The 25898-nt window shown below is 26.3% G+C and overlaps 1 protein-coding gene and 1 long non-coding RNA gene across 2 annotated transcripts in view; one reads left to right on the top strand and one right to left on the bottom strand.

The window, feature by feature from the left end:
* The first annotated feature begins 4462 nt into the window (after positions 1-4462).
* LOC100210492 (endosome/lysosome-associated apoptosis and autophagy regulator family member 2) overlaps positions 4463-25898 on the top strand; it is a 60965-nt gene continuing 39529 nt past the window's right edge. The window contains exons 1-4 of the mRNA XM_065800426.1: positions 4463-4806; positions 12366-12637; positions 14096-14364; positions 23316-23402. Of these exons, the coding sequence (XP_065656498.1) occupies positions 4628-4806; positions 12366-12637; positions 14096-14364; positions 23316-23402 (807 nt within the window). The 5' untranslated portion in view covers positions 4463-4627. The remainder of the gene's footprint in view (positions 4807-12365; positions 12638-14095; positions 14365-23315; positions 23403-25898) is intronic.
* LOC136081963 (uncharacterized) lies at positions 6341-9475 on the bottom strand. Its single transcript, XR_010639281.1, has 3 exons — positions 9396-9475; positions 6602-6658; positions 6341-6519 (listed from the first exon to the last, which is right to left on the bottom strand). It is a non-coding gene; the product is annotated as an uncharacterized LOC136081963 (long non-coding RNA).

The following is a 25898-nucleotide window of genomic DNA, read 5'->3' as shown; positions in this document are numbered from 1 at the left end:
CCACAGGCTCTCAGTTGGATTAAGCCCAGGTGATTGTGCCAGCCACTCAAAGGTAGGTATACCAGCCTTTTGTATATATCTTTTTTTTTTTTTTGCTGTATGCTTTGGGTCATTGTCTTGCTGAAATATATAGTTTCTATCTGGAAATAGATGTGTTATACTAGGTTTTAATTAGTGAACTAAAATATAATGGTACTTATGTTGATCCATAATTCCTTCAACTCTGTACAGGTTTCCCACTCCATGAGCAGCAAATGCACCCCAAACCATGACTTTTTTGTCATGTTTTAATGTAACACGTGTGCACTCTGGATTATATGGTTCACCTTTTTTTTCTCCAGATTCTTTATCGATTACCATATTGTAGCACAAAAGGTGATTCATCTGTCCATATGACACGTTTCCATAGATCTAAAGTCCAGCTTAAATGATCTCTGCACCATTTTAATCTCTTAACACGATTTTTCTCGTTTATAAAAGGCTCTTTTGTTTGCCACCCTGAAGTAAATTCTTCATCTTTCTTTATTCTTGTAACAGTTGTATTGTTACATAAGTGTTCAAGGTTTAAATTTTGCTTTATCTGACTCACTGATATCCTACGATTCTTCATCACTTCCCTAACAATCAATTGATCTTCTCTTTCTGTCGTTTTTCGGTTTCTTTCTGACCTTGACTTTCTGCTAATTGAATTTCGAGAAATAAATCTGGAAACAACTCTTTAAACTGTAGATTTACGACATCCAACTGGTTTGGAAATTTTACGCAAAGACCAATCTGCATTGTGCATTTGAATTATTCTACCTTTATCAAAGTCTGAAACATGTTTTTTCCTAAATTGGTAAAAATGAATTTTAACTGATAAACAAATGATATAGTTCAAACTAAATACTAAAATACTATAAGTATGAATGTCTTATACCTATTTAGTTGTTGAATTTTTGTATTAGTAGAATCAAAAGCATCTAACTTTGCCATTGTTGCCATTTAATTATATTTTCTAATTATATAAAATTGCTAAAAAAATTGATTCAAATAAAATTATTTTATTTGAATAAATTTTTTAGCAATTTTATATATATTTAGCAATTTTATAAAAATTTATATTATTTTAAAAATAGTATAATTTTTTTTGAGTCAAAATGTCATTTTGAAATATTAAAAACAAATTTACTTTGCAAAAAAACAATATAAAATCACATGTAACACTTTAAAATGAGGAAAACTTTAATGGGAAATATAAAATATAATGTTAAAGATATCCTTTTTTACCTGCTGTTAATCTGAGGGCCCACCTCCTTTTTTTTGAATTTCTTTTCATTTTAAATATTAAAATAGTGTATATATATTAAGTATCTAACATCGAAAACCAATAATTTTAAAAAATTTTATGGTACAATGAACTTTACTTTATTATAAAAAATGTATACAATTTTTTCATTCATGTTAGTTTTCTAAAAATTCTGCAGTTTAGTTGAATTTCAAAAGTTTAATCAATTATTTTTGTTTTTTTATTAAATAGTATAGTTCATTATTTGTTCTAATTTTATAATTAAGAGAAAAAAATTTAAAATAAGTGATACAACATTGATTTTCAAATTGAATTTCAAAAGTTTAATCAATTATTTTTGTTTTTTTATTAAATAGTATAGTTCATTATTTGTTCTAATTTTATAATTAAGAGAAAAAAATTTAAAATAAGTGATACAACATTGATTTTTATGACTTTTAGCAAAAAAGTCATGCTGTCCCTTTTTTTTTTGAGGACACTGTATATATATATAAGAAATGATTTTTTATTAAATTTTTATTGGATACCTATGTTAATTTGAAAAATATATTACAACTACAACTATATTTATGTAAATCTATAGAAATTATAGTGTAAACTATATAATAAATTTATTTTGCATACAAAATTTATATTGAAAAATAAAGAAATGTAGTTCTATTATTAGTATGAAGAAGTTCGAATTTATTGATTTTAATTTTAAGTTAGATAAAGACTCATGGTCATGAGCTCACAAAATAAACTTTTTGAAGGAAAAATATTTTGCCTATCTAATAATCTAAATAAAAAGATATTATTATAGAGCTATATTTTTAAACCATAAGTTAATACTCGATAACTATAACTAAATAGTTATCGTTATCGAATAAGTTGAAATATTGACAACTTTATTTCTTTAACCATTTTGAAATTATTTTATATTCACGCATGCGTAAATATCTAATAAATGTCCGAGGACGTACTATTTTAGACATATATGATTTTGGACGTCCTAAGGACGTATTATGGACGTCCAAAAACGTCCAAGTCCAAAATGGTAACTTTTTGGACGTCCAAAGACGTAGCATTTTTGACTTAGACGTTTTTGGACGAATGGACCCAAATGGTACGTCCTTTGGACGTCCATGGTCGTACTGTATCCATTGGTTTGGTTAAATAATGCATTAAAATAAATTTCAAACAAATAAAAAGTATAAATGATAAATAAAAAGTATAATTAGTAACTAAAGTCAGCAAAAATGCAACTTGTGCTTGCGAACTATGATTTTTCGAAATGAAACATCCAGAGACAATACTTTAAAGACAAAACTTCAGAACATTAGAAAATATAACATTATTTGTACAACATTTCTTTGCCTATCATTCCTTGAATGGGATGTTTGTCACTTTTGAAAAATAAACTTTTAAATGCTCTTGTTCTTTAACACGCAACATATAGCTGACGATGAGAGAAACTCGATTTTTTTAATATACACTTTTTATATCTGAAAAGTTGTCAGGTCAAACGTTTGATGAAGTTTTTCATCAAATGTTTGACTTGATAACTTTTCAGAACAAAAAAACAAAAAAAATTAGAATCTGATAGAGTCAACAAAACTCGATCAATAAATACCCGTTTATCACCAGAAACAACTGTTAAAACCTCAGCATCAATAAAGTCATTTCGAAGAGGAAAAACGTTCATTTGAATACCATTCGAATGAAATTTTGTGCTCTTGCAATACATGCTATTTTGTGCTCAAAATAGCATGTATTGCAAATTATTCAATCAATCATTCTCAATTTAATCAGCACTTCAAAATGCATTGATCTCCCGGTAAACGTTCGAATACTTGCTCATTGATTAACAGTGAATCCACATTAGTGAGTTTTAAAATAGCTCTTTTAGCATAATCATCTCATTTATCATCTTCATATATCTTATTAACAATTAGGCCGTTTTCTCTATTAATGCATTGATGTGGGGTTTCAATACACTCTGTAAAAGAATCTTCCTTTTTGATAGGTACTATTTTACTACCGTGTTTTAATAGCCATTGTTAAAACTTTCATTACCCATCATGCACTCTCATTTTTTTAGTTAATGAAAACTTTTGTAAATATTGTCTGTATAATGAACATTTTATACATGCTTCTACAACTTCCTTTGCAACTCCCATGCTCCTTCAACCTCCTCCAACAGGCCTTGCCGCCAAAAAAATGATTTTCCTACCAATGGAATGTTGTTGTTGCAAACATACAATGAATAGTTGTTGTAAACAATTTATAAGTTGCATTTATGACACGTTTGGGTATAATGAATTTTGAGTCCCTGTGGCTGTAGCAGATTAAACACTCATACTGCTAGTTTCAGCTATCAAATTGTTATATTTAATCGTTTTCATACTAAAGGCTGGTTGATCCATAAGAACCGATCAAGAATGTTGATCACATAGGTACTACATAGCCCTCGGGCTACCCGCTTTAATATTATTATTTATAATAAAACTAAATATTATTATTTATTTTTATATAAAACTAAACGCATTAATTCGACATTTTATAAATAGCCAATTACACGTTAGCTTACTCTATTTTAGCCAATTACATTCGTTATAACCATTGTAACTAAGCACATTAAACAGTAACTATGCGCATTAAACTTAAAATTACAGTATTAATATTAAGAAGAGAAGAGTGAATAAGCGCGAATTTTATAAGTGCGAACTAGAATAAGTGCAAATGGCGTAAGTGCAAGCTGGCGTAAGTGCAAATTGGCATAAGTGAGAACTGGCATAAGCGCGAAGCAGTTACAGAAACTGGCATAAGTGCGAATTGGCATAAATAAATAATTGGCACAACGAATAAATTTACTAACATTGGCATAAGTGCAAACTGGCATAAGTGCGAAGCAGTTGCAAAAACTGGAATAAAAGAATTTGCAAACATTGGCATAAATTCAAATTGGCATAAGTGCGCTGAATAAATTTGCAAACATTAGCATAAGTGCGAACTGGCATAAGTGTGAAATACCAATTTGCACTAATGCCAATGTTTACAAATTTATTCGGCGCACTTATGCCAATTTGCACTTATGCCAATTTGCACTTATGCCAGTTCGCACTTATGCCATTTTTTGCAACGCTTCGCACTTATGAAATTCGCGCTTATTCAGCCTCCCAATATTAAGATCATGATTGATGATTGATATCTCGTTTCACGTTACCGAGCGTAGTCATTATAACATTTAATAATGCTCGCATTAAAATCTTTTTAACCGTTATTTTTTAATCGATAAACCCCCGAGCGGTTTTTGTGTTATTTCGTTAATATTGTCCGATGCCAATCCTAATCTGAAAGATGGCTATTCTTGCTTACTGTTGTATTATTCACTTGTTTATTTGTTTTATCTTGTTTACTAATGAAGCATTTGCAAATTCTTTAAAACCGTGCACCTTAAGTAACTTTGAACGAATAATTCTACCGTGTAATATAACTGAAAAGAAACGGAAAGCTGTTTATTATTACAATGGAGAATGGTAGGTACTACCAGTATAAATTATGAATTGCACACTTTCTCGTCCATTTTACTTGGAAGAGTAGCTCTATCTTTCATATTATTAGTAAAAAATATCAATAAAACAAACATTTAACAATTAAACCTTAATTAGGGTTTAAATGCTAAATCTTATTAAAAATATAATAAATTCATTAACTGAATCAAGTGCATTTTAATAAGAAAACTCAACAGGTCCTAAAAAATAATTCAACGAATTTTCAAGCTATAATATCTAAAAATAATATATAACAGTCTATATTCATACTGTATATATATTTTTTAAGAAAATAACATTTCCATTTAATTTTGATAGCAGCTAATAATTTCAATTATTTAATAGAATATTTTAATTAAAATTAATAATTCTCCTAACTCTTTGTGATGAATAAAAGGTACAAAATTTTAGGCTGTAATGCTCAAGATTTAGAAAAATATGGTAGAAGAGTTTCTATTAATAATTTTTTATACAATTATGTTACTTATACTAGAAAGAAAAAAAAAAAAAAAAATTATTGCAATTTCATCTACTTTACATATAAGCATTGTAGTTTTATTTATTGAAAAATATTCATGTGAAATTAAAAGATGAATAGTTTATTTTAGCTAATTCATTATTGCTCTTTTCTTTTAAGTGCATTGAGAATTCTATTTTGTAGAATACATTAAATATATATATATATATATATATATATATATATATATATATATATATATATATATATATATATATATATATATATATATATATATATATATATATGTATATGTATATATATTTATATATACAAATATATATATATATATATATATATATATATATATATAGGTACGTGACATGAAATTTTTAAATTAATCAAACACTAGATTGTTATATATCATTGGAAAGGTTTTTAATTCAGTATTTTAAAGGTGAAAAAATTATCAAAATTGAACAAATCTACAAAAAGTTATGGCATTTTGAGTACCGAATTTTTGATATATGGACTTTTTGAAGAAACTGTGATCAAATTTGAGGTTTTTTTAACTTAAAACGTCATAACTTGGTCAATTCTTATCGAAATACATACAACTTGGTATCAAAAGATAGGTCTAACAAAGGGCAATATATATATGCAAAGGGTGTACAAAGGGCGCTCGAAGGGCATCTACAAAACTCTTTATTATATTGAAAAATGTAGATTTTTTAAAAGAAAATATTATTATTTAATTGAAATTCATAATTTTTATTTTTCAATATATTCTAACAAGGTACCATCAAATATGATTTGGATACTTTAGGTTGATAGGCTAAAAGTCCATTTGGCTTCAGGCGCACCCTCTGATCCAATATCAAGGTTATTACTTTGTATCTTCATATAAAATGCATGCAATTTAGTATCAAAAGAAAGAAAGGTTTTAAGGATAAATGCGTGAAAAGAGTGTAAGTGGGTATTATTCGGAAGCTCTACACCTCTCACACCTTGGGTAGGGTGGGTTAAAACTTAAATATTATTTTTTTGTGATAATAAATAGTATTTATATAAAACACAAATTTTTCATAAAAAAATCAAACCCAACTATATACAAAAATTAATATACAAAAATCTCCTCCTCAAAAACCTCTTCCATCATCAGGCCCATATGCAGAAGGCCCTTTTTGATTTAGGCCCAGGGTGGCTTTGGCGCCAAACCAAGAAATCACTCCTAGACAAGTCTATATTTAAAACAAAAATATTAAATGAGTGTTCGAAAAATTAAAATTAAAAACAAAAATTAAAACACAGTAAAAATCTTACCAATGAGGTCTTGGTTTTCAGTCTGGGTGCAAGATGGCAGTGATGACGTGAATGAAGCTGGTAAATTTAATTTTTAAAATTTTTAATGTGAAATAAGTTTAATAAAAATTATAAAAATTAGTGTTCATTTAGTAAAAAACCATTTAAAAAAGCAGATTTACAACATCATTAAGATATATCTACCAAGTTCCTCCCTTTTGCGCCTCTTACCTCCTTTAGTGTCTAGAGTGTCTTTAGTGTAATAGAAAGTGAGAAATATCTTTTATATTGTCGCTTCAAGACAACTTGCACAGCATCAAGACAAGCAGAAGTCATTTTTTAAAGCTGATTACTAATGAAGCTTATACGAGTGTTAGTGGTTAGCAACGGAGCATATATTGATTTTAAAATGTTAGGGGCAAGAGTATTCCCAAAAAAATCTGTTCTTCTGCAAAACTGAGCAGCTGTATTAGATTTACTATTTGTAATTATTAGTAAAACTTTTTATCACTGACTACCAAAAACATGATCAAAAGTTGCATCCTCACCTAAAACATAAAACTTTTCCATTCAAGGCTCAGTAGGGAGTTTTCCAAACAATGCAATCACGCACATTTCTTTTATTGCAGTTTTATTACAAAATGCGTCTCTTTTGCAAATTTGCAAAAATTTACATTTTACTGTTCCAACAGTGAGGAAATGTTTAAACTCACTGTAATGCTTGATAAAAATGAAACAATTATGAAAAAGAAGATGAAGCCGATTTCCATGATATCTAGGAATAATACTTCGTAGTAGATCGTTTTCATTAAAAAAATTTACAAATCCTTTTGGATCACCTTAGACATCTATAAACCTCATTTTGTTCATGGCAAAAACAATTTTAACTGTCATTCAATCATTTCCAAGTAACTAACAACTCTCACACTCAAGAGAACATTCAAGCGACATGAAACTGCACACTCAAGTGGCATGAAACTGCAATTGTGTCAAGAGGGTGCAAATGGCAGTTCAGCTCATTCAAACTCTTGCCCCAGATTGCACAAACTTTGCTTATAGTAAGATGGTTGACTGTCTGACATTGTGTTAGATATATTTTCAATAATCGAGTTATGAAATTCATCAAAGCTACTTTGGTAAAAATCTGAATAAACAAATGCCATATAATCAATTGAAGTGCATATATGACTTTCATAATCAAATGCTGTTCCTCCTGGTAACTGATCTAGAGCAAACACAAGACATTTATCTTAAGATGTTAAGTTAATGCTATTATTGTGGACACTTTCTTGTGTTGTAGCATCAAACCCAAGAGTAGGATTATTATTATGCATAGGCCACTCTGCTGCTTGCAAATCTGGAATACTGCCATGTTCACGAGGTCTTTGCTCAACAGTACTTCGATGAGGAATATTGTTAAAAGTAACACCCATATAATACCCTATTTTGCTCATAAGATATGGAATGTTACTTGTTGGTTATATTACATAACAGCATATTATAAATTATTAATCTTACTTGTGATAAATATGTTTTTTCATCTTCTGGCATAATTACATTTCTTTCTTCCTTAATCTGGAGAAAATCATTCTCCAAACTAGCAATTACCCTGTTACTTGTAAAAAAACAGCAGCATTATGCTTAGTTTTGAGTTGCCTTAACTTATGCTTTTCATTTATTTTTCAAAGCTTTTTTTTCAGCTTTAAAGTGACGAATCTGCTCACTGTAATTTTATTTTTTTATGTGTGTTTTTTCAGATCTGGTATTTTTTCCCTTGAAGCTTTAATTATTTTTACTTTTTGTTTAACATTTTGTCTTAGAACACGTAATTGGTTTGGCATGCTGTTTAATTCAGCTTTTAAAAGTGCTAACTTGTTCCAACATTATTTGTGAGAGTTAGCTTTTTTTTTTTTTATAGGGCCTAATTTCTCTCTAAATATATGTTTAGTTATGTCTCATTTGCTATAACCTGCAGATGTTGATGTTCAACTATTTAAAAAAGATAAAACATTCATATTGGTATATGAAACATCTGAGAAGTCTGATGATAATACAATATTAGACAAACTTGATATATGGCTTAAAAAAGTTTATTGCAAAATTCATAAAAACGCTTACTGTCCTCAGCCCTGCTATTTTTTCTAGACCATTTCAATGATTCATTTATGAGACTTCTAACCTGATTTTTACATGTTTCTATCTTAAAATGTCTAGTGACTTGTTGAGATGTTTTGAGAAACGAATCACTATTTTTTGTAAATAATAAAAAAGTATGTCCATTTCTACAAACTGTATTACACTCTGTATTAGACTCAATGCCTATTTGTGACAATTCAAAATTAGCAGTTAAATACTTTTTGCATTCACTATAAAACCCAAACTTTTTGGCCCCATGATAGCAGAAAAAAGTTTAATTTTTATAAATAAAATATAATATATTTAAATAATGGTAAATGTAATGACATTAAAATCCTCCTCACTGCAAGTGTGGGTTATTGAAGCTTAAAAAGTTATCTAATTAGAGAATAATGTTAAGGTGTCTGAGTATGCTTTTTTTTTTCAATGAAATTTGGCAGGTAGTAAGAAAAAATGTTATTAAAGGTGAGAGAATATATTAGAAAAATAAACCAGCATTCCTTCGATATATACTTGATGTCCAGAAAACAAGCAAATTTTTAACAACAATAAATTCATAATAAATAAAATTTAACTCAAAAAAATTCATGTAAAATTAAAGTTCCATAATTCTAGTATTCAAAAAATATCTATGTTGAGACATATTTCTAAAAAATAACAGAGCAAAACAAGTTCATACCATGCAACTTTTCAATTAACTTGAAAAAGCGTGTCACAGAATTTGGCCGAAAAAACGGCTTTGTAAAATCCGGATTTTTGCGTACCTATATATATATATATATATATATATATATATATATATATATATATATATATATATATATATATATATATATATATTTTTTTTTTTTATATATATATATATATATAATATTGTATATATATATATATATATATATATATATATATATATATATATATATATATATATATATATATATATATATATATATATATATACAAATTGTATAAAAGTTATAAAAAAATATATATATGTATATATAAAAATTTATTTCTAAAGGAATGTAAAATACTGAAATGTTGAATGTAAATTTAGTTTCAAATGAATGTAAAATAGTTTTGCAATTTTTATTAAAGAAGTTTTTTTCTTATCGTCTGCTAACTAATTTATTACGTAAAACGCTTATTCGTCTAGTTTTTTTCCTCGAACATCAGCTCTTTGGAATTCGCTTCCTTCATCTTGCTTTCCTGATTCATATAATTTGCAATCTTTTAAATCGTCCGTCAATCGTTATCTTGCTCTACAATCTTCATCTTTTCTCTTACAGTAACTTCCAACTTTAATTAGTGGCTGCTTGCAGCCTTGTTGGAAGCGAAGATGTTTAAAAAAAAAAAAAAAAAAAACATAAGTCTCTCCATCATACATTATTATAGATTATAATAATATGTGAAAGCAAATTAGAAACTTTTTTTTCTCTTAAACAAAAGCACTTTTCTCTTTTTTTATATATAAAAAGAGAGAAGTGCTTTTGTTTAAGAGAATTTTTTTCACAAATGTATTCAAAAATTTTATTTCTTATTAATTCAATATTATGTAAAGTTCTTTTGACGTAATACATTTATGAACATAAATTACTTTTCCAAATATCATATTGGCAACTGATAAAACCTATCTATAAATTGTTTATAATCTATTAAAATACTACAATAAATACATAAAAATTGAAATAAACAAATTGCAATAAACAAGCAAAAGATTATATTAAGTATTATATTGTTTTAAGAAATCAATTATATTGAATTACAATCTTTTTCAAATACCTAATTTAGATTCTACTAATAATTTTTTTTTAAATTAATTTAAATAATTTTTAATGCAGTTTAAAATTAAGTTTAATTATAATGCCATACTTTAAAATACTTTTAAAATATCGATAGTTTTTAGACTCCTGTAACAAATAAGAACTTGATAATTACAACACATTAAAAGCAATGGGTTTTAAATTATTTGTAGTGGCCTGTAGTGACCTTCTCAGCCTTGGGAGCTGAATTAACAAAAAACAAAACAAAAAAAAAAAAGGGGAGGGGAAATGTGGGTCTATAGAATACAACTCAAATTAGTGCTCTTTAGTCACCTTTAAAAACTATGTATAAGCAGTTTTTGATGTAGTTCACTAAAAATGATGTCCAATCATGATTCTAAGATTTTTTTGCTCTATATATTTTTTGCTCATAGTCAGAAATAGGTAAAAATAGGTTCAGGAATAGGCATAAGTCTACCTGAAGGTGAATCTTTGATTTTATCTAACAAAGAGGGTAAAATTGTATCTGGTATCATTAATGTTTTAGTCCCTGTAAAAGCAACGATTGAGATCCTTTGCTGCTTGATTTAATTGAATGTTATTTTGTTCAATAGTCAAGTTTTTCTAAATGAGGCATCTCTTGAAATTGTTTCTGATTTTTCTGACTCTCTATCTGGAATTTTTTTTTTCTTGAAAAACTTTTAAATTTTTCAGATCAACTTAATAAAGTTATAGAAGAAGCACATTTGTCCAGAATATCAATTTAATATGAGGTACTGTTGTTTGAAAATGGAGCAACATGTGACTTTTTGCTACATGTTGATGGTTTTCACTATAAAGACTAGATATTAAAAAAAACACGATATTTAACATAAAATGATGGAACTGTAACTAACAGCATATGTAGTCATTAAAGAACAAAAGTATTTGTCAATAAAATAGATTTAGTTCCACTTTATTATTGTCTGATATTTAGTGTCTCTCTGTTTAGAATATAAAGTTAAACAAAAAAAGAGAAGAAAATCAGATATGTCATATAAAAAATATTAAGTTATTATAGCATTTATTGACCTTATTATAATATATTATTATAGCATTTATAGACCTTATTATAATATATTATTATAGCATTTGTTGATCGTATTATAATATTATATTATTATAACATTTATTGACCTGTGCTAAAGAATAATAATCTCTTCAAATTATTTTTTTGTGCATGAATGAGTTTTTAATTTAAGTGCTTTATTTGTATTAGTTTTTTTTTTTTAAACTCTCTAATAAACAATAACTAACTGAAGTTAGTTATTGTTTATTAGAAAACAAAATAAAGTGTTCAGTTTATAAACTGTTAAACTTTTTTTCTTATTATCACCTTGACCACCATAAAAACAGAAAAAAATAATTATTTCTTAACAACAAAAAAAAGGCAAAATTTTTTTTTTTGCAATTCAAGGAGTCTATCATTTTTTTAGTTTAAGGTTTAATGTTTTTAAGTTCAAAAAGTTAATAGAGCTTCACTTACCTGTTTAAAACCCTTTTTTTTTATTTTTTATTTATATATGTTGCAACACCTAAATTTAAATGTTATTTGATTTCTGGCTTTAATTGTTTTATTTAGTTATATTTTCTTTCACATGCATTTTAAAAAGTCATTTTAAAAGTTTTGGGGTATTTTTATTTTTAGAGTATTTTTATTTTTCCATTCCTCTTATAGTTATGACTCTTTACATGCAAGGAAAAAAAGTACATTAAGGCTGCACTAACAGGTGACATAGTGGACTCTCAGATAATGAGTAATGGAACTACTGCACTAACGCCATTGTTTGTTTTGTATCGTTTGTTCATGTTTTAAAATAGTTGATATTATATGTTTTTTTTTACAGTGATTTGAAGCATAGTGACAGTATTACTCCTCCTAAACCTATCAATGACTTGCTTTGCAATTGTGATGCAGGATATGGACAAACAAGCAATGCTGCAGTTAGCATTACTTGTGTGAAGTGTAAACCAGGGCAGTTTAATCATGGCGGAGAGATTATATCAGATTTTACAAACTGGAGTGATGATTCTGGAAAACTTGACTTAACTTATAGAGCTTACTCATACTGTAGTGATTTTTTATCAAGAAAACAGTGTGAATCATGGGGAACTGGAGGTTTTTTAAACAATCTATTTTACTTTTATATTTACGTTTTATTTATATTTATGCATTTTTATTATTTATTTTTATATGATTTTTTTAAATTTTTAATTCATGTAGAGTTTCTTGAAATTTTTCACGATATTTCAAACAAGGATTTTTCTTTTCTTCTTATACTGTTCTTCTGTTAAGTCTTATACTGTTATGTGTAGTTTTTTTCTTTTCAAGTCACATACTTTAAAAATCATCTTATACTTAGGTATTGGTTATTATACAATCAATTAGAGATCTAGACATAAAAAGAATATCAGTTAAATCATATATGACCCTCAAAATTAGGGTCAGCATTTGGCAATGCCGATCTAACTGCCGACCTTAAAGCGTTTGAGGTCGACAAAAAATTGCCGACCTCGTTTCTATGTTTTATGGTAACCCCTTTTGTATTTTTTTTGCTAACCTTATGCTGACCTCATAATTAGGAAAAATGACCTTATGCTGACCTCGGAATTAGGAAAAATGAGGTCGGCAATTTATTGCCGACCTCATTTTTCCTAATTCCGAGGGTAGCATATAATATGAAATTGAATTTTTATTGAATTGCATTTTTGGGTATTTTTAAACATAAGTTGTTTGTACTTGGGTTTTTAGTACTAAAGAGGTAATTGGTTATTAGTACTAGAGAGGCGATTTATTATTAGTAGTAGAGAGGTGATTGGTTATTAGTACTAGAGAGATGATGAGTTATTAGTTCAAATATTTCCAAGCTTAAACAAATATTAGAAGTAAGAAAGTTTTGAGCAAATGGTAGAAAAGATTTTATTGCCTACTCAGCCCTTAGAATTAGGAAAAATGAGGTTGGCAATAATTTGACCAACTTAATGATTTAGAGGTTGGCATTAGGTCTGTAAAAAAAATTTGATAAAAAGGTTATCACATAAAACATAAAAATGAGTTTGGTGATTTTTTGCCGACCTCAAACACTTCTAAGTCAGCAGTTAGGTTGGTATTGCCAAATGCTGACCCTAATTCCAAGGGCTGCCTATTTTTCCTACCATTTATGGTTTTTTAAAGTCTAAATAAATAAAAAGTTTTAATAAGTTTTTTTTTTTTTGGTATAAAATATTGAAGTACTGTACCAAACATTTATAAGTAAAATTCTTTTACTTGGTTTTTTGGGAGAAAAAAAAAAAGAATTTAAAAAATATATTGTAGTCAGAGTTTTACATTGCAAAGTTAAACATTTGAAACACTAATTTGGTTGCTAAGCAGTTGGATATTTTAGAACTTTACTAAACATTTGTTACTAAGGTTGCTAAGCAATTGGTGCTTAATAAGCACTCTGATAAACTATTTAGACAAATTAGCATTATACTTGACAGAAATGGAGCTTGACAATAGTAAAATGTTTGTTTTTGTTTTATTTTTGATTGATTTTGATAACTTTTTAGAAAAATAATTTATACTATTTTTTAGGTAATGGTGAATATTTGGTATCTGGAGACATTAAAAACACTACTGATATACGCTGCTTTGAACAATCATATTTAGTTCTTAACAGGCAATTTTCTGGTTTGCCTGGAAAAAACAAAATTTCATTTCTTTATAGAGTTGATGGAAAGGAATGCGATATTGACCATGTAAATTATTGTACAAACGGGTTGTTTTTTTATGTGAACGGAATACAAAAAATGCATAGCGACTATCAGTTCCAGTGGAAAGAGTTTACTACTGAAGTTGATCCAGTGTGGTTTTTATTATTTCATTACTTAATTTTATTATCTCTTTATCATCTATATATATATATATATATATATATATATATATATATATATATATATATATATATATATATATATATATATATATATATATATATATATATATATATATATATATATATATATATATATATATATATATATATATATATATATATATATATATATATATATATATATATATATATATATATATAATATATATATATATATTAAAAAAATATATATATTAAAAAAATATATATATAAATATCTATATATATATATATATATTTATATATATCAGGCCTTGTTTTAAAGCATTAAGTATAGAGCAATTTACATACGTCTTAAGGTGTTGTCCATAAATTATGTCACGCAATTTTTGACGGTTTTTGACCTCCCCTCGTCACAAAATCGTAACACTTAAGTAGCAAGTTTTGTATGAGTCATCACAAAACCACCAACACCTCCTCCCCCTTAAACTAACACCTCCTCTGTCTATAAATTACTCCCAACTAATTTATGGGCGATTAAGCGATTTTTACGTCAAGTAAGTCCCCCTTAAGCGATTTTTATGTCAGCAGTAAGCGATTTCGGTTAAGCGACTTTTTATTTTACTATAAGCGGAACTTTTCAATTATACTATAAGTGGTAAGATAAAAGAAGTAATTAATTTTAAAAAAAGTCCCATTAACTTTTGAATGACGTTTATATAAAAATATTTCTTACAAAAGTTTAAATGACATCATGTTTAATATAAGTGCTATTTAAATAACAAATTTAAGTAATAAATTTTTTCATTAGTAAGTATTTAATAATGAAAAAAACTCAAATAAAATTAAGTTTAATTTAATTTTATCTTTTTTTATTGTAATGATTGATTTTTTAAGCTTGAAGCAAAGATAACATAAAAACATAATTTAATTCTGATAAAAAGAATGATTAAATTTAAAAAAAATTTAATAAAAATATATATTTTTATTTTGATCAAAAATTATATATAATTTAATTTAGATTTAATAAATATATAATTTAATTTTGATTTAAATAATATATTTAAGTTTATTAAAATTAAATTTATGCTTGGGTTTAACTTAACTGTCAAATCTATTTAAAAATATTACTAAATATTGTTCTATTTTTAAATTTTATTTGTTCTTAAAAAAAAAATCAGCTTATTTTTATCGCAATTATTTTTTTTGGTTTTCCTTTCCAAACATTTTTTTTTTTTACTCAAAATTTAATTTTAACGGCTGCATCCAAACTTTGCACAAAATGTAAGTTTAAACTTTTTATAACAAAAGCTAAATTGAAGTGATTATTTTTTAATAAACGATGTATTCAGCGATGTAATTTTAATAATAAAATAATCAACTAATAAACTTTAAATAAATAATGTAAATAAATTAATGTAATAAATTAATTTTTTTATTTATTACTCGCTGATTTTTTTAAAATAAAAAATCATATGTAGTTGCAAAGCCGCAATTAGAAATTTAAAAAATAATCATTTTAAAATTTAACATATTTTAATTCATTTATGCAAATGTTGAGAAAAGAAAGACATTTGTTAATATCAAAAATTTTTAAAAATACAATATTAAATTTAATTATTTAATAAATAAAAGAAAGTAAACATTCCTTTATAGTAATTATAATAAAGCCATTAAATAACATTTAAACCGTTTTGCAGTAATTAATATTATTCCAGTAATTTAAAAAACTTAATGTTTTTAAAAAATCAAAAAGTAATAAAATAAGCTAATGCATTAAGTATTTTTTATTTAAACAAAACCATATATTATATATACATGTATATATATATATATATATATATATATATATATATATATATATATATATATATATATATATATATATATATATATATATATATAGTTATATGATATATATATATATATATATATATGTATATATATATATATATATATATATATATATATATATATATATATATATATATATATATATATATATATATATATATATATATATATATGTATATATATATAAATATAAATATATGCAAAATGATTTATGGGAGCAATTTATGGCTCTCACAAAAGTATAATTTTTTTCTCTAAAAAGTATAATTATCATTGTAACTAAAATAAAAAATGCATTCATTTTAATAATTATTTTTAATAATTCTTAAAATGCCTGCATTCTATTACAATAAGAAAATATAAAACTTTTTTTATAAACAGTAAAAACAAATGCTCGTCTAAAGATTTTTTTATGCTACAATAAATAACGGTGTCCTATGATTCAACCGAATCATAAATTTCAATTTAGAACCGAATATGAGAAATTTATTACACAACCGAAAATATTCACGAAAAAAATTAGAACCGAAATAATTTCAATCGAATTTTCGATCGAAAGTCATAATTGTATTTTGGACCGAAAAAATTTCAATTGAGTTATCAATCGAAATGTCATAAATAATTTTAGAACCGAAAAAATTTTGATCGAATTTTCGATTGAAAAACGTGAAATTAAGTTTTTAAATTAAATTAAAATAAAAAAAGAAAGGATTTTGCAATTCGACCCAAATTTTTTCGGTTGTAAAATTGGGTTCTAAAACTTTCGGCGCAAGAAAGGATTTTGTAATTCGATCCTGCAATGAAAGTTCACTTTTCGGTTCTAAATTTTTCGGTTGTGAAATATTTCGGTGATATTTTCGAGGATAAATATTTTCGGCTCTATCATGTGACACATAAATAACACTTGTTATTATTGTAATATTAATGTAACAAACATTTGTCTTACAGATGTTTGTCTAATAAACGTTTCGTGGATTTGTTGCGCCCTGTCAAGCATGTTTAAACAAATGCTTGACAGGGCGCGGCAAATCAAAAACATGCAAACGTTTGTTAAAAGAAAAACAGAAAAATGAACATCATGTTTCTTTATGTTTGCATATGCAAATGTTGGTGTTTGCTTAAATTTTTTAAACTCACACATTACTTCAGCAATTTTTTTTCCAAACAATTATGCGGTTGATAGTTTTTTATTTATTAATAACACATATATTTTACACAGTATTTTATTTATTATTAGCACATTTTATTTATTATTAACACATATTTATTATAAAAAAGCAATTAGTTTCTAAAATTTAAAACACATTTTATAGAATTTAAAAGAAACCATGCTAAAACATTATTACTTCCTTCAATAGCGTTACTATTTAGTAAAATAACTAATTACGCTATCAAAACAGTAATTATGTTTTAGCATGGTTTTTGCATGCATTGTTAACGCATGCAAAATTTTAAAGCATACAAAATTTTTCTTAAAATGAATGCAACTAATTTAAAAGAAACCATGCTTAAACATTATGGTTGCTTTTTTCTATAGCATGTTTTATTTTTTTAATTTTCTTATTTTTTTTAAAGTGAAGTAATATTTGCATATTAAAAACACTTTTAAAAGTTTTAAAAAGAGTTTTTAAGTCTTGCTGAAATATATATAATCTAATAGAATATATAGAATTAATATGTTTGCTATAGTTTTTATTTTTTATTGTGCGTTTAACAACGCCAATAATATATTTTTATTTAGTAAATTTATATGTTAATTCATAACTTACATTGTTATTAATTAAAAATTTGACAAGTTCAACAACAGAATCAACTGTGATTTTTAAACCTGCATGGGTTTGCTAAGTAATAAACATATTACTTCTACCACTTTTTGAAAAATTTTCTGGGTCTTGATTCAATAGAAAAAGCTAATCAGAAAGATATTTAAAAAAATGTTCTTTTAGCCATGTAAATCAAACATCATTTGTATCAGAAAATTCAAAAATGAGTTGTGTTTTAATATACAATCATTTTAAATCTTCATAAAGTAAATCAGTTATATAAGACCATAAAATATGTTTACCCTAATTCCACATATAATGATTTTCATTTTTCATTCTGAAGCAGCTTTTACCTGCTACAGAATGAAAAAAGGTTGTTCCTTGCTGTTTTAATTAAATGAGGGACATCAGAAATAAAATATACAAATCTTTTATTGGCATCATCAGCAAATATATTACCAGTGCGGTAAGTCACATCAACATGACCATTATTATCTTTTTTCTCAGTCAGATTAAAATACATTTTGAAAAATTTTCTGTGCTCCATCACAAGTAACTGCTGCTTTTAAACCAACAGATTTCTAAAACACCTACAGCTTTCCATAATTGAGAAAATAATTGCACTGATGTAATATTTATAGTAGCAAAGTTTGCAAAACTGTATTTGAAAGGATTTACAATACTCCTTATTAAAAAAATAACTTGGCTTGGAGAAATCTGGCTTTTATCAGCTAACTTTTAATACCTTTACATATAGCTAGTGATAAACTTTTCCATCTCCTGCTTCATTGAAGGTAATTCCTTTTTTAGTTTTATTTTCCAGATGAACACTCTGTATTGTAAGTTTCAAACAAAATTTAATTGGTGCATTTAATTTAGCAGGGATATAAGCATTGGTAACATTTTTTTTCAAACTTATGATTTCACTTTTTTCAATGCTTTTGCATTGAGAATGGCTTAAAATTAACTCAATAAGCATAATATATGACTGAGATGGAAAATACTCTATCTGATTTAAGGGAAACTCACTTCAGAACAAAAGCTATAAGAAGTAACAACAACAAGAAGTAACAAATAAGATTTGAAACTGAAGCATATTGCATTGATCTTCTGTATTTTGTATGTATTGAATGATTAAAGGAAATTAGCCATATACACTACTTTATCAATGTCAGTTTAAAGTTGATTGGGTGCTTTTATATATATATTATATATATATATATATATATATATATATATATATATATATATATATATATATATATATATATATATATATATATATATATATATATATATATATATATATATATATATATAAAAGTTTTTGCGGTTTTGCAGATCCATAAATAAATACACATAAAAACAGTTTTAATAAAGTTTATTCTGAAAAATAGTCTCCTTTAGCAAGAATAACTTTCTCCCATCGTGAAACAAGCTGGTATATTCCATTTTTATAAAAGTCTTGTAGCTAAAAAATTGAATTAACTCATTTTCGAGATCTTCTCTATTTGGAAACTGTCGATTCCTTATATGATTATCCAGGGCCAAAAACAGCTGATAGTCGCTTGGCGCAAGGTCTGGTGAATACGGAGGGTGAGGTAGAATCTCCCATTGTAAACATGCTAGAGTTTCCTGCGTGATTTTTGTGGTGTGCGGTCTGGCATTGTCCTGGTGGAATACAACACCTTTTCAAAGTTTGCCAAAGCTGCTTGTTTTTGGTGAAGAGCAACTGAAACTCTGTCCATTTGGGCTGAGTATATCTCAGCAGTAATGGTTTGTCCACTTGGTAGCAACTCATAGTGAACGATACCTGCTGTAGTCCACCATACACACAGTAGAACCTTTTGTTGGTGAATGCTTGGTTTAGGAGTCATTGGTACTGTATCGTTACTGGCTAGCCAATGATATGTTTGTTTTTTGTTGCAGTACATAATCTATTTTTTATCGCACGTCAACATCCGGTCAAAAAATGGCACTAAATTGTGGCGGGAAAGCAATGAAGAACAGATGGTTAAGCGCTGTAGCTTGTTTGTTTCACTCAACTCATAAGGTACCCATTTGCTCAACTTCCAACATTTTCCGAGTTGGTGCAAATGTAAACGAATAGTTTCATCACTCACATTAAATCTTAAGGCAAGGTCCTGACATGTTTGTCTAGAGTCCTGCTCGATTGCCAGCTTGATATCCTCGTTGTTTACGATGGATGGTCTTCCAGATCTTGGTTCATCTTCAAGGTTTTCATTTCCAGGAGAAAATTTTTTAAACCACTTTTGACCCGTCCGATCTGCTATGGTACCTTCCCCAATAAGCTGGCATATCTTACAACAAGCTTCTGCAGCTTTGGTTCCAAGTTTGAACTCATAAAGTAAACAGGTGCAAATTATCGCATCTGACACAGCCATACTCCACTTAAGACTTTTAAATTTAAAACGCACTAATAAAACTTATGAAACACACTGATTGATTCTCCTTAAAACAAGCTTTAATTTATATGCAAAATCATCCCCCCAGCACAACCAGTTTTCTTAATACATTTCTTAGAAATAGGCAATTAGGATAAACTGCACGAACTTTTTTGGTTGCCTGATATATATATATATATATATATATATATATATATATATATATATATCTATATATATATATATATGTATGTGTGTATGTATGTATGTCTGTGTGTATGTCTGTGTGTATGTATGTATGTATGTATGTATGTATGTATGTATGTATGTATGTATGTATGTATGTATGTATATAAGCAGCCAATATTCCAATATTAAGTTATGAGTTATTAGGAAAAAGAATAGAGTTATAGAAAATATACAAAAATTTAAGTTTCCAAGTACCGTTTATTAAAAAGTATATACCGTTGTGCTTTTACTTGCCTTAAAGCAAAAAAGCTAAACATACATTTTATGAATAATTTTGATGCAGTGTTATAAGTTATAACAAGTTTACAAGGAATTTAATTTTTTGTAAAAAATAGAAAAGGAGGAAGAAAAACCAAGAAAATCAAAATCTGATTTTAATCTTTAATTTTTTTAATATAAATAACTTTTTTATTCAAAGTTCTTTCTCAATTATAAGGAAATTTCTGTTTTCACTTTTTTGATATTGCACAATCTGTTAATTACATAAAGCTGATGTCACTATTATAAAATATTATTTTTCTAAACTATTATTTTTTGCAAAATAAAACTTATAAATATAAACAAAGACATTTTTAAAATTTTTTCTATTCTGATTTACTCTCAACAAGGCCGCAAGCAACCATTATTAAGTTGGGAGTTACTAGAAAAAAAGAATAGAGTTATAGAGCAAGGAAATGGTTAACAGAAGGCTTAAAAAGTTGAAGTTTGTATGAGCCAGGAAAACATGAAGATGAGAGAGAGTTTTAAAGGGTTGAAGTGTGGGGAGAAAAAAATAGGTGAATAAAAGTTTTTAGAGCATGCAAGAACAGATACAGTAAAAAAATGAGACTTGGCTGAATGACAACTCAACTCAAGCAAGAATGAGCAGCAACCATGATAGTATTGTAGAAAAGAGAAAGTAAAAAGATTAAGAAATGCAGAAGTAATAGGCTTTAGTGCCAGCAGGTTCAGTGGCATTAGAGCCAAGCCATTCAGTTTGATGCGCATTAAAGTCACCAATTACAAAAATATTGGCATAGGTGTAAAGAGAGGGGGCATGGTCAATTTGATCCAAAATTACATCTAAAAGAGTGCAGTCTTGGGAAGAAGGAGAATGATAAAGAACAAAGAGAAAAGTGATAGAGTGAAGAGGTGCTAAGCAGGAGCACATAAAAGAATGGTCAAAGGATTCGAACCTGATTTTATGACAAGTAGGTGAATTGATGCGTATGTATACCCCTAAGCATGTGACTATTGAGGTCTTTGCGAACAAAAGGATAGTACCCATAAACAAGAAAAAGGAATAGCATAATTTAAATTATATTCACTATGAACAAGCAAGTCTGGTGAATTTTGCAAGAGGTAAGATTCAACTAATAAAAGGTTGCTTCACAGACCATGAATATTATTTAAAGATATCTTAAAGCAGTTAGGTGGTGGGGATGGTTTTTATGTTTAATATTTTGGGTTGCTTTTGGCACGATTTATGTTTAAAGAGAACTTCACTCATTTATAGTTAGAACACGGCCTCCTAAGCAATGAGCTATGCAATTTTCTCAGTCCTGTTAATTAACCCTTAGTCATAACATAGGGCTCCTTATGTGGCCTTGATAATGTGAAGTAAAAGCATTAACAGGGACACCATCCATGCACTACGTGACACTGTTAATACTCTGATAATTTGCAGCTGTTGATAAAATCAGCCTCTCTGAGAGCTGATTTTATCAACAGCTGGTAGTAAGATTCCTCTCACAAAGTTTGAGGAATCTTACTACCAGCCCTCCTCAGAATCATTAAACTTAGTTTTAGAGCTGTATCCTCATCAGGAGATAACAAAAAGAGTTGCATAGTCACTATCAAGGAGGTACAAGCAAAAATCTACGAGAAGAGTCAGAAGCTTCAGCATTCATCATCCTAGGCAGGAAACAAAGGAAAAAATTTGATAATTGTTTTTGTTATTGTTTGTTATGAGAAATTAACTAAATAAATATTCTTGCTTTTGCAAGATGATAAATAAAAGTTTTTTTAATATGTTTTTTTTATGATTTCTTTTTTTAAGCATCATAACATCTTTTTTTTTCTTCTGCTGAACATTTTTGATGGAAAAGTTAGAGTAATAAAAATATGATGTGAATATCAAACGTAAGTTTTATACAAACTTTTTTCATCATTCAAACTTTTTAAGTCGTTTTTATTACATTAGCTGCTTCTTTTATCTTACCACTTAAACCATATCTTTAGATTTGTTTAAATATTAAAAATAATAAAAAGTAACTTGACCAAAATGGCTTACCGCAAGCGTAAATGGCCCGCCAGTTTACATTTTAAAACAAAGCCTATAAATATATATATATATATATATATTTATTTATATATATTTATTTATTTTTATTTATTTTTTGAAGTAATAAAACAATAAAAATTCCTACTTTGTAGAAAAATATCAATAAATATTCCCAATATCCCAAAAATGCTTTAAAAGATATAGTCCTGCTTAATACTTTGCATATATACCTATATATATATATATATATATATATATATATATATATATATATATATATATATATATATATATATATATATATATATATATATATATATATATATATATGTATATATATATATATATATATATATGTTAGATGTTTATATACATATATGTGTATATACACACACTTTTTTTTCAGGGTCCAGTACAATTCAAGTTTCTTTATCAACGAAGTTGTTCAAAAGCAGCTATCTCAGATGTTGCCTTCATCAAACATTTATCAATGGTATATTTTTACTTCTTGTTGTTTATGGGAAAACTTACATATGAGTTAAACAATTCAGTAAATTATTTGTTGCGCATTTATTTCCACATGTTTACACATATATATCATTTAGATATACGTTTTTTAGCTTATCAACATTTTATTTCTAAATTTAACAAAGTATTTTAGCGAAACAATTAAACTACTAACTGGTAAAATAAATTTTCATATTGTGATTGTTTACTTAATTAGAACCATATTTTACCAGTAGGCAGACTAAAATAAAATAACATCAACTTTTGTTCTTTCGTTAATAATAATTTTTTTTTACCTGGCAGCATTTCAAAACTGGTTTTTGTTTTTTGTTATGTTATTGTTATTGCAATTCCTCATGTTATTGTAAACTTTAAATGAACAAGTATTGACATAGGCGCATGAAAAATTATTAAAGATATTTGTATGATATTTATATTTCAAGAAAATAACAAAAGAACATTTGCAATTTTTAAGTATTGTAAATTTAACAAGAAAAGGAAAAGTTACAATGATTTAATAATAAAGGTGGAGAAAATTTTTTTTCAGAATTTTTTTTTTTAATCTTTTAAATGGCTAAAGTTTCTTATAAAAAATTTAAAACTTATCAACTTACTAACAGCATAATGCAGAATAAAAAAAAGTACTGATTGCTGATCACTTAAATGCTCATCATCAGCAAATAAGAAGTTTTGAAAGAGTTAAAGCTAAAAAAAAAATTAAAAAAAAAGTACCTGGTTGGTCATATAAACCAAATTTTTTGAATTTTCCAGATTGACTATTTCAAATTTTCTTAAAATTTACACCTGTAAGTTTTATGGAAAAAACTCAACATTTTTGCATCTCTAATGTTGTGATAATTAAAAAAGACTTTAAAAATTTTCTATACAAAACAAAATCTTTAAAAATCTAGACTTTTATAATGATTTTTGAAATATTTTTGAGTAAACAAGTTGTGTTCATCTAAATGTTTAAGACAAAATGCGCAAAGTTTATTTATTCAACATATATCATACAGCTGTACAAAAAATAGCTTTTTTTTTTTTTTTTACATGTTTTAACCATTTTACTTGTGTCTGTATGTATATGTATGTAGTTGATAATGTATGTAGTTAATAATGTATGTAGTTGATTATGTATGTAGTTGATAATGATATGTAGTTGATTATGTATGTAGTTGATTATGTATGTAGTTGATTCTCTTTTTGATTAATTGTAAATAGTTATGAATTAAAAACAATAACATATATTGTATAAATTTAATATTCATGATAAAAATTAAAAAATCAATTCAAAAATTGAAAAATAATATATATAAATATTTAAAATTTTAAATATTTAAAACGATAAAGGATAAAGTTAAAAATCGAATAAATGATAAATTAGCATAAATTATTAGAGAATTTTTAAAAAAGTTTTTTAAAAACATCAAAACCCCTGGAAAAACTTTATTACATAAATATCATAGACATACTTATGTTTTTAATGTGCTTAAGTAATTAGTCTGCGCGTTTAACAAACATTAAAGAGACAACTTTCTTTTTTAATGGAAAAAAGGTTTTACAATCAAACATTTATTTTCTTCAAAAGTTAGTTTATGAGGGTCTAAAAAAATTTAATAAAAACATTATGTAGAAACTTAATATGAAAAAAATTAATAAGCCCATCCCATTTTTTTTTTTATAGAAGTTTTTCAATTTTACAATATGAAGTTATAAAGTATTGAACATTAATCATTAACTTAAAACAAATATTTTATTATAGAATAGATTCTTATTTCCTACTACTTACTAATAATTATTAAAACAAACTCTATAAAGAATATATTGACACATCACTTTGCAATGACATCGCAAATGGAGGAAGCATTTTTTTAACAGTGAAAAGATGAAAAATAGATTAAAGAGCAAAAGAAAAACAAATTAAAAATTGTTTAGAATAGAAAATTTGAAAACTAAAATAAAATAAATAAAGTGAAAACAATTAAAATATTAGAGATTAAAAATTGTAGCAAAACATTTAATGAACAAAAGAACTAAACGTTTCGTTAAAAAAATAAAAATGTTTGTGATAAATTCGAAAATAAAAAACTTCAAGTTATTAAAAGATACAAAAATATTTTTTAAGTTTTATTAATATGTTGTATGGATTGTTTATACTGTCGTGTATTTTTGTGTATTGTTTATAATGTTGTGTCTTTTTTTGTATTTTTTATATTGTCATGTATTTCTATGTTTTGTTTGTACTGCTGTGTAATTTTGTGCATCATTTATATTGACGTTTACACTTGTCTATTGTTTATGTTGACGTGCATTTTTTGTGTGGTCTTGTTGCAAATTATTTTACAATAAATTTTTACAATACACATCAAGGTAAAAAAACTTCAAAAAAAAAATGCATTTTCTGAGCTTTTGTGCTAATCACTTTTAGCTGAGATTTAAATGTTAATATGTGTTGCTAGTTCAAAATGCTCTGGAATTCTGA

Source organism: Hydra vulgaris, chromosome 06 (assembly GCF_038396675.1).
Source record: "Hydra vulgaris chromosome 06, alternate assembly HydraT2T_AEP".
NCBI lineage: Eukaryota > Metazoa > Cnidaria > Hydrozoa > Anthoathecata > Hydridae > Hydra > Hydra vulgaris.
Note: the sequence above shows the minus strand (reverse complement) of the source record. Positions and strands in the feature narration are given on the sequence as shown.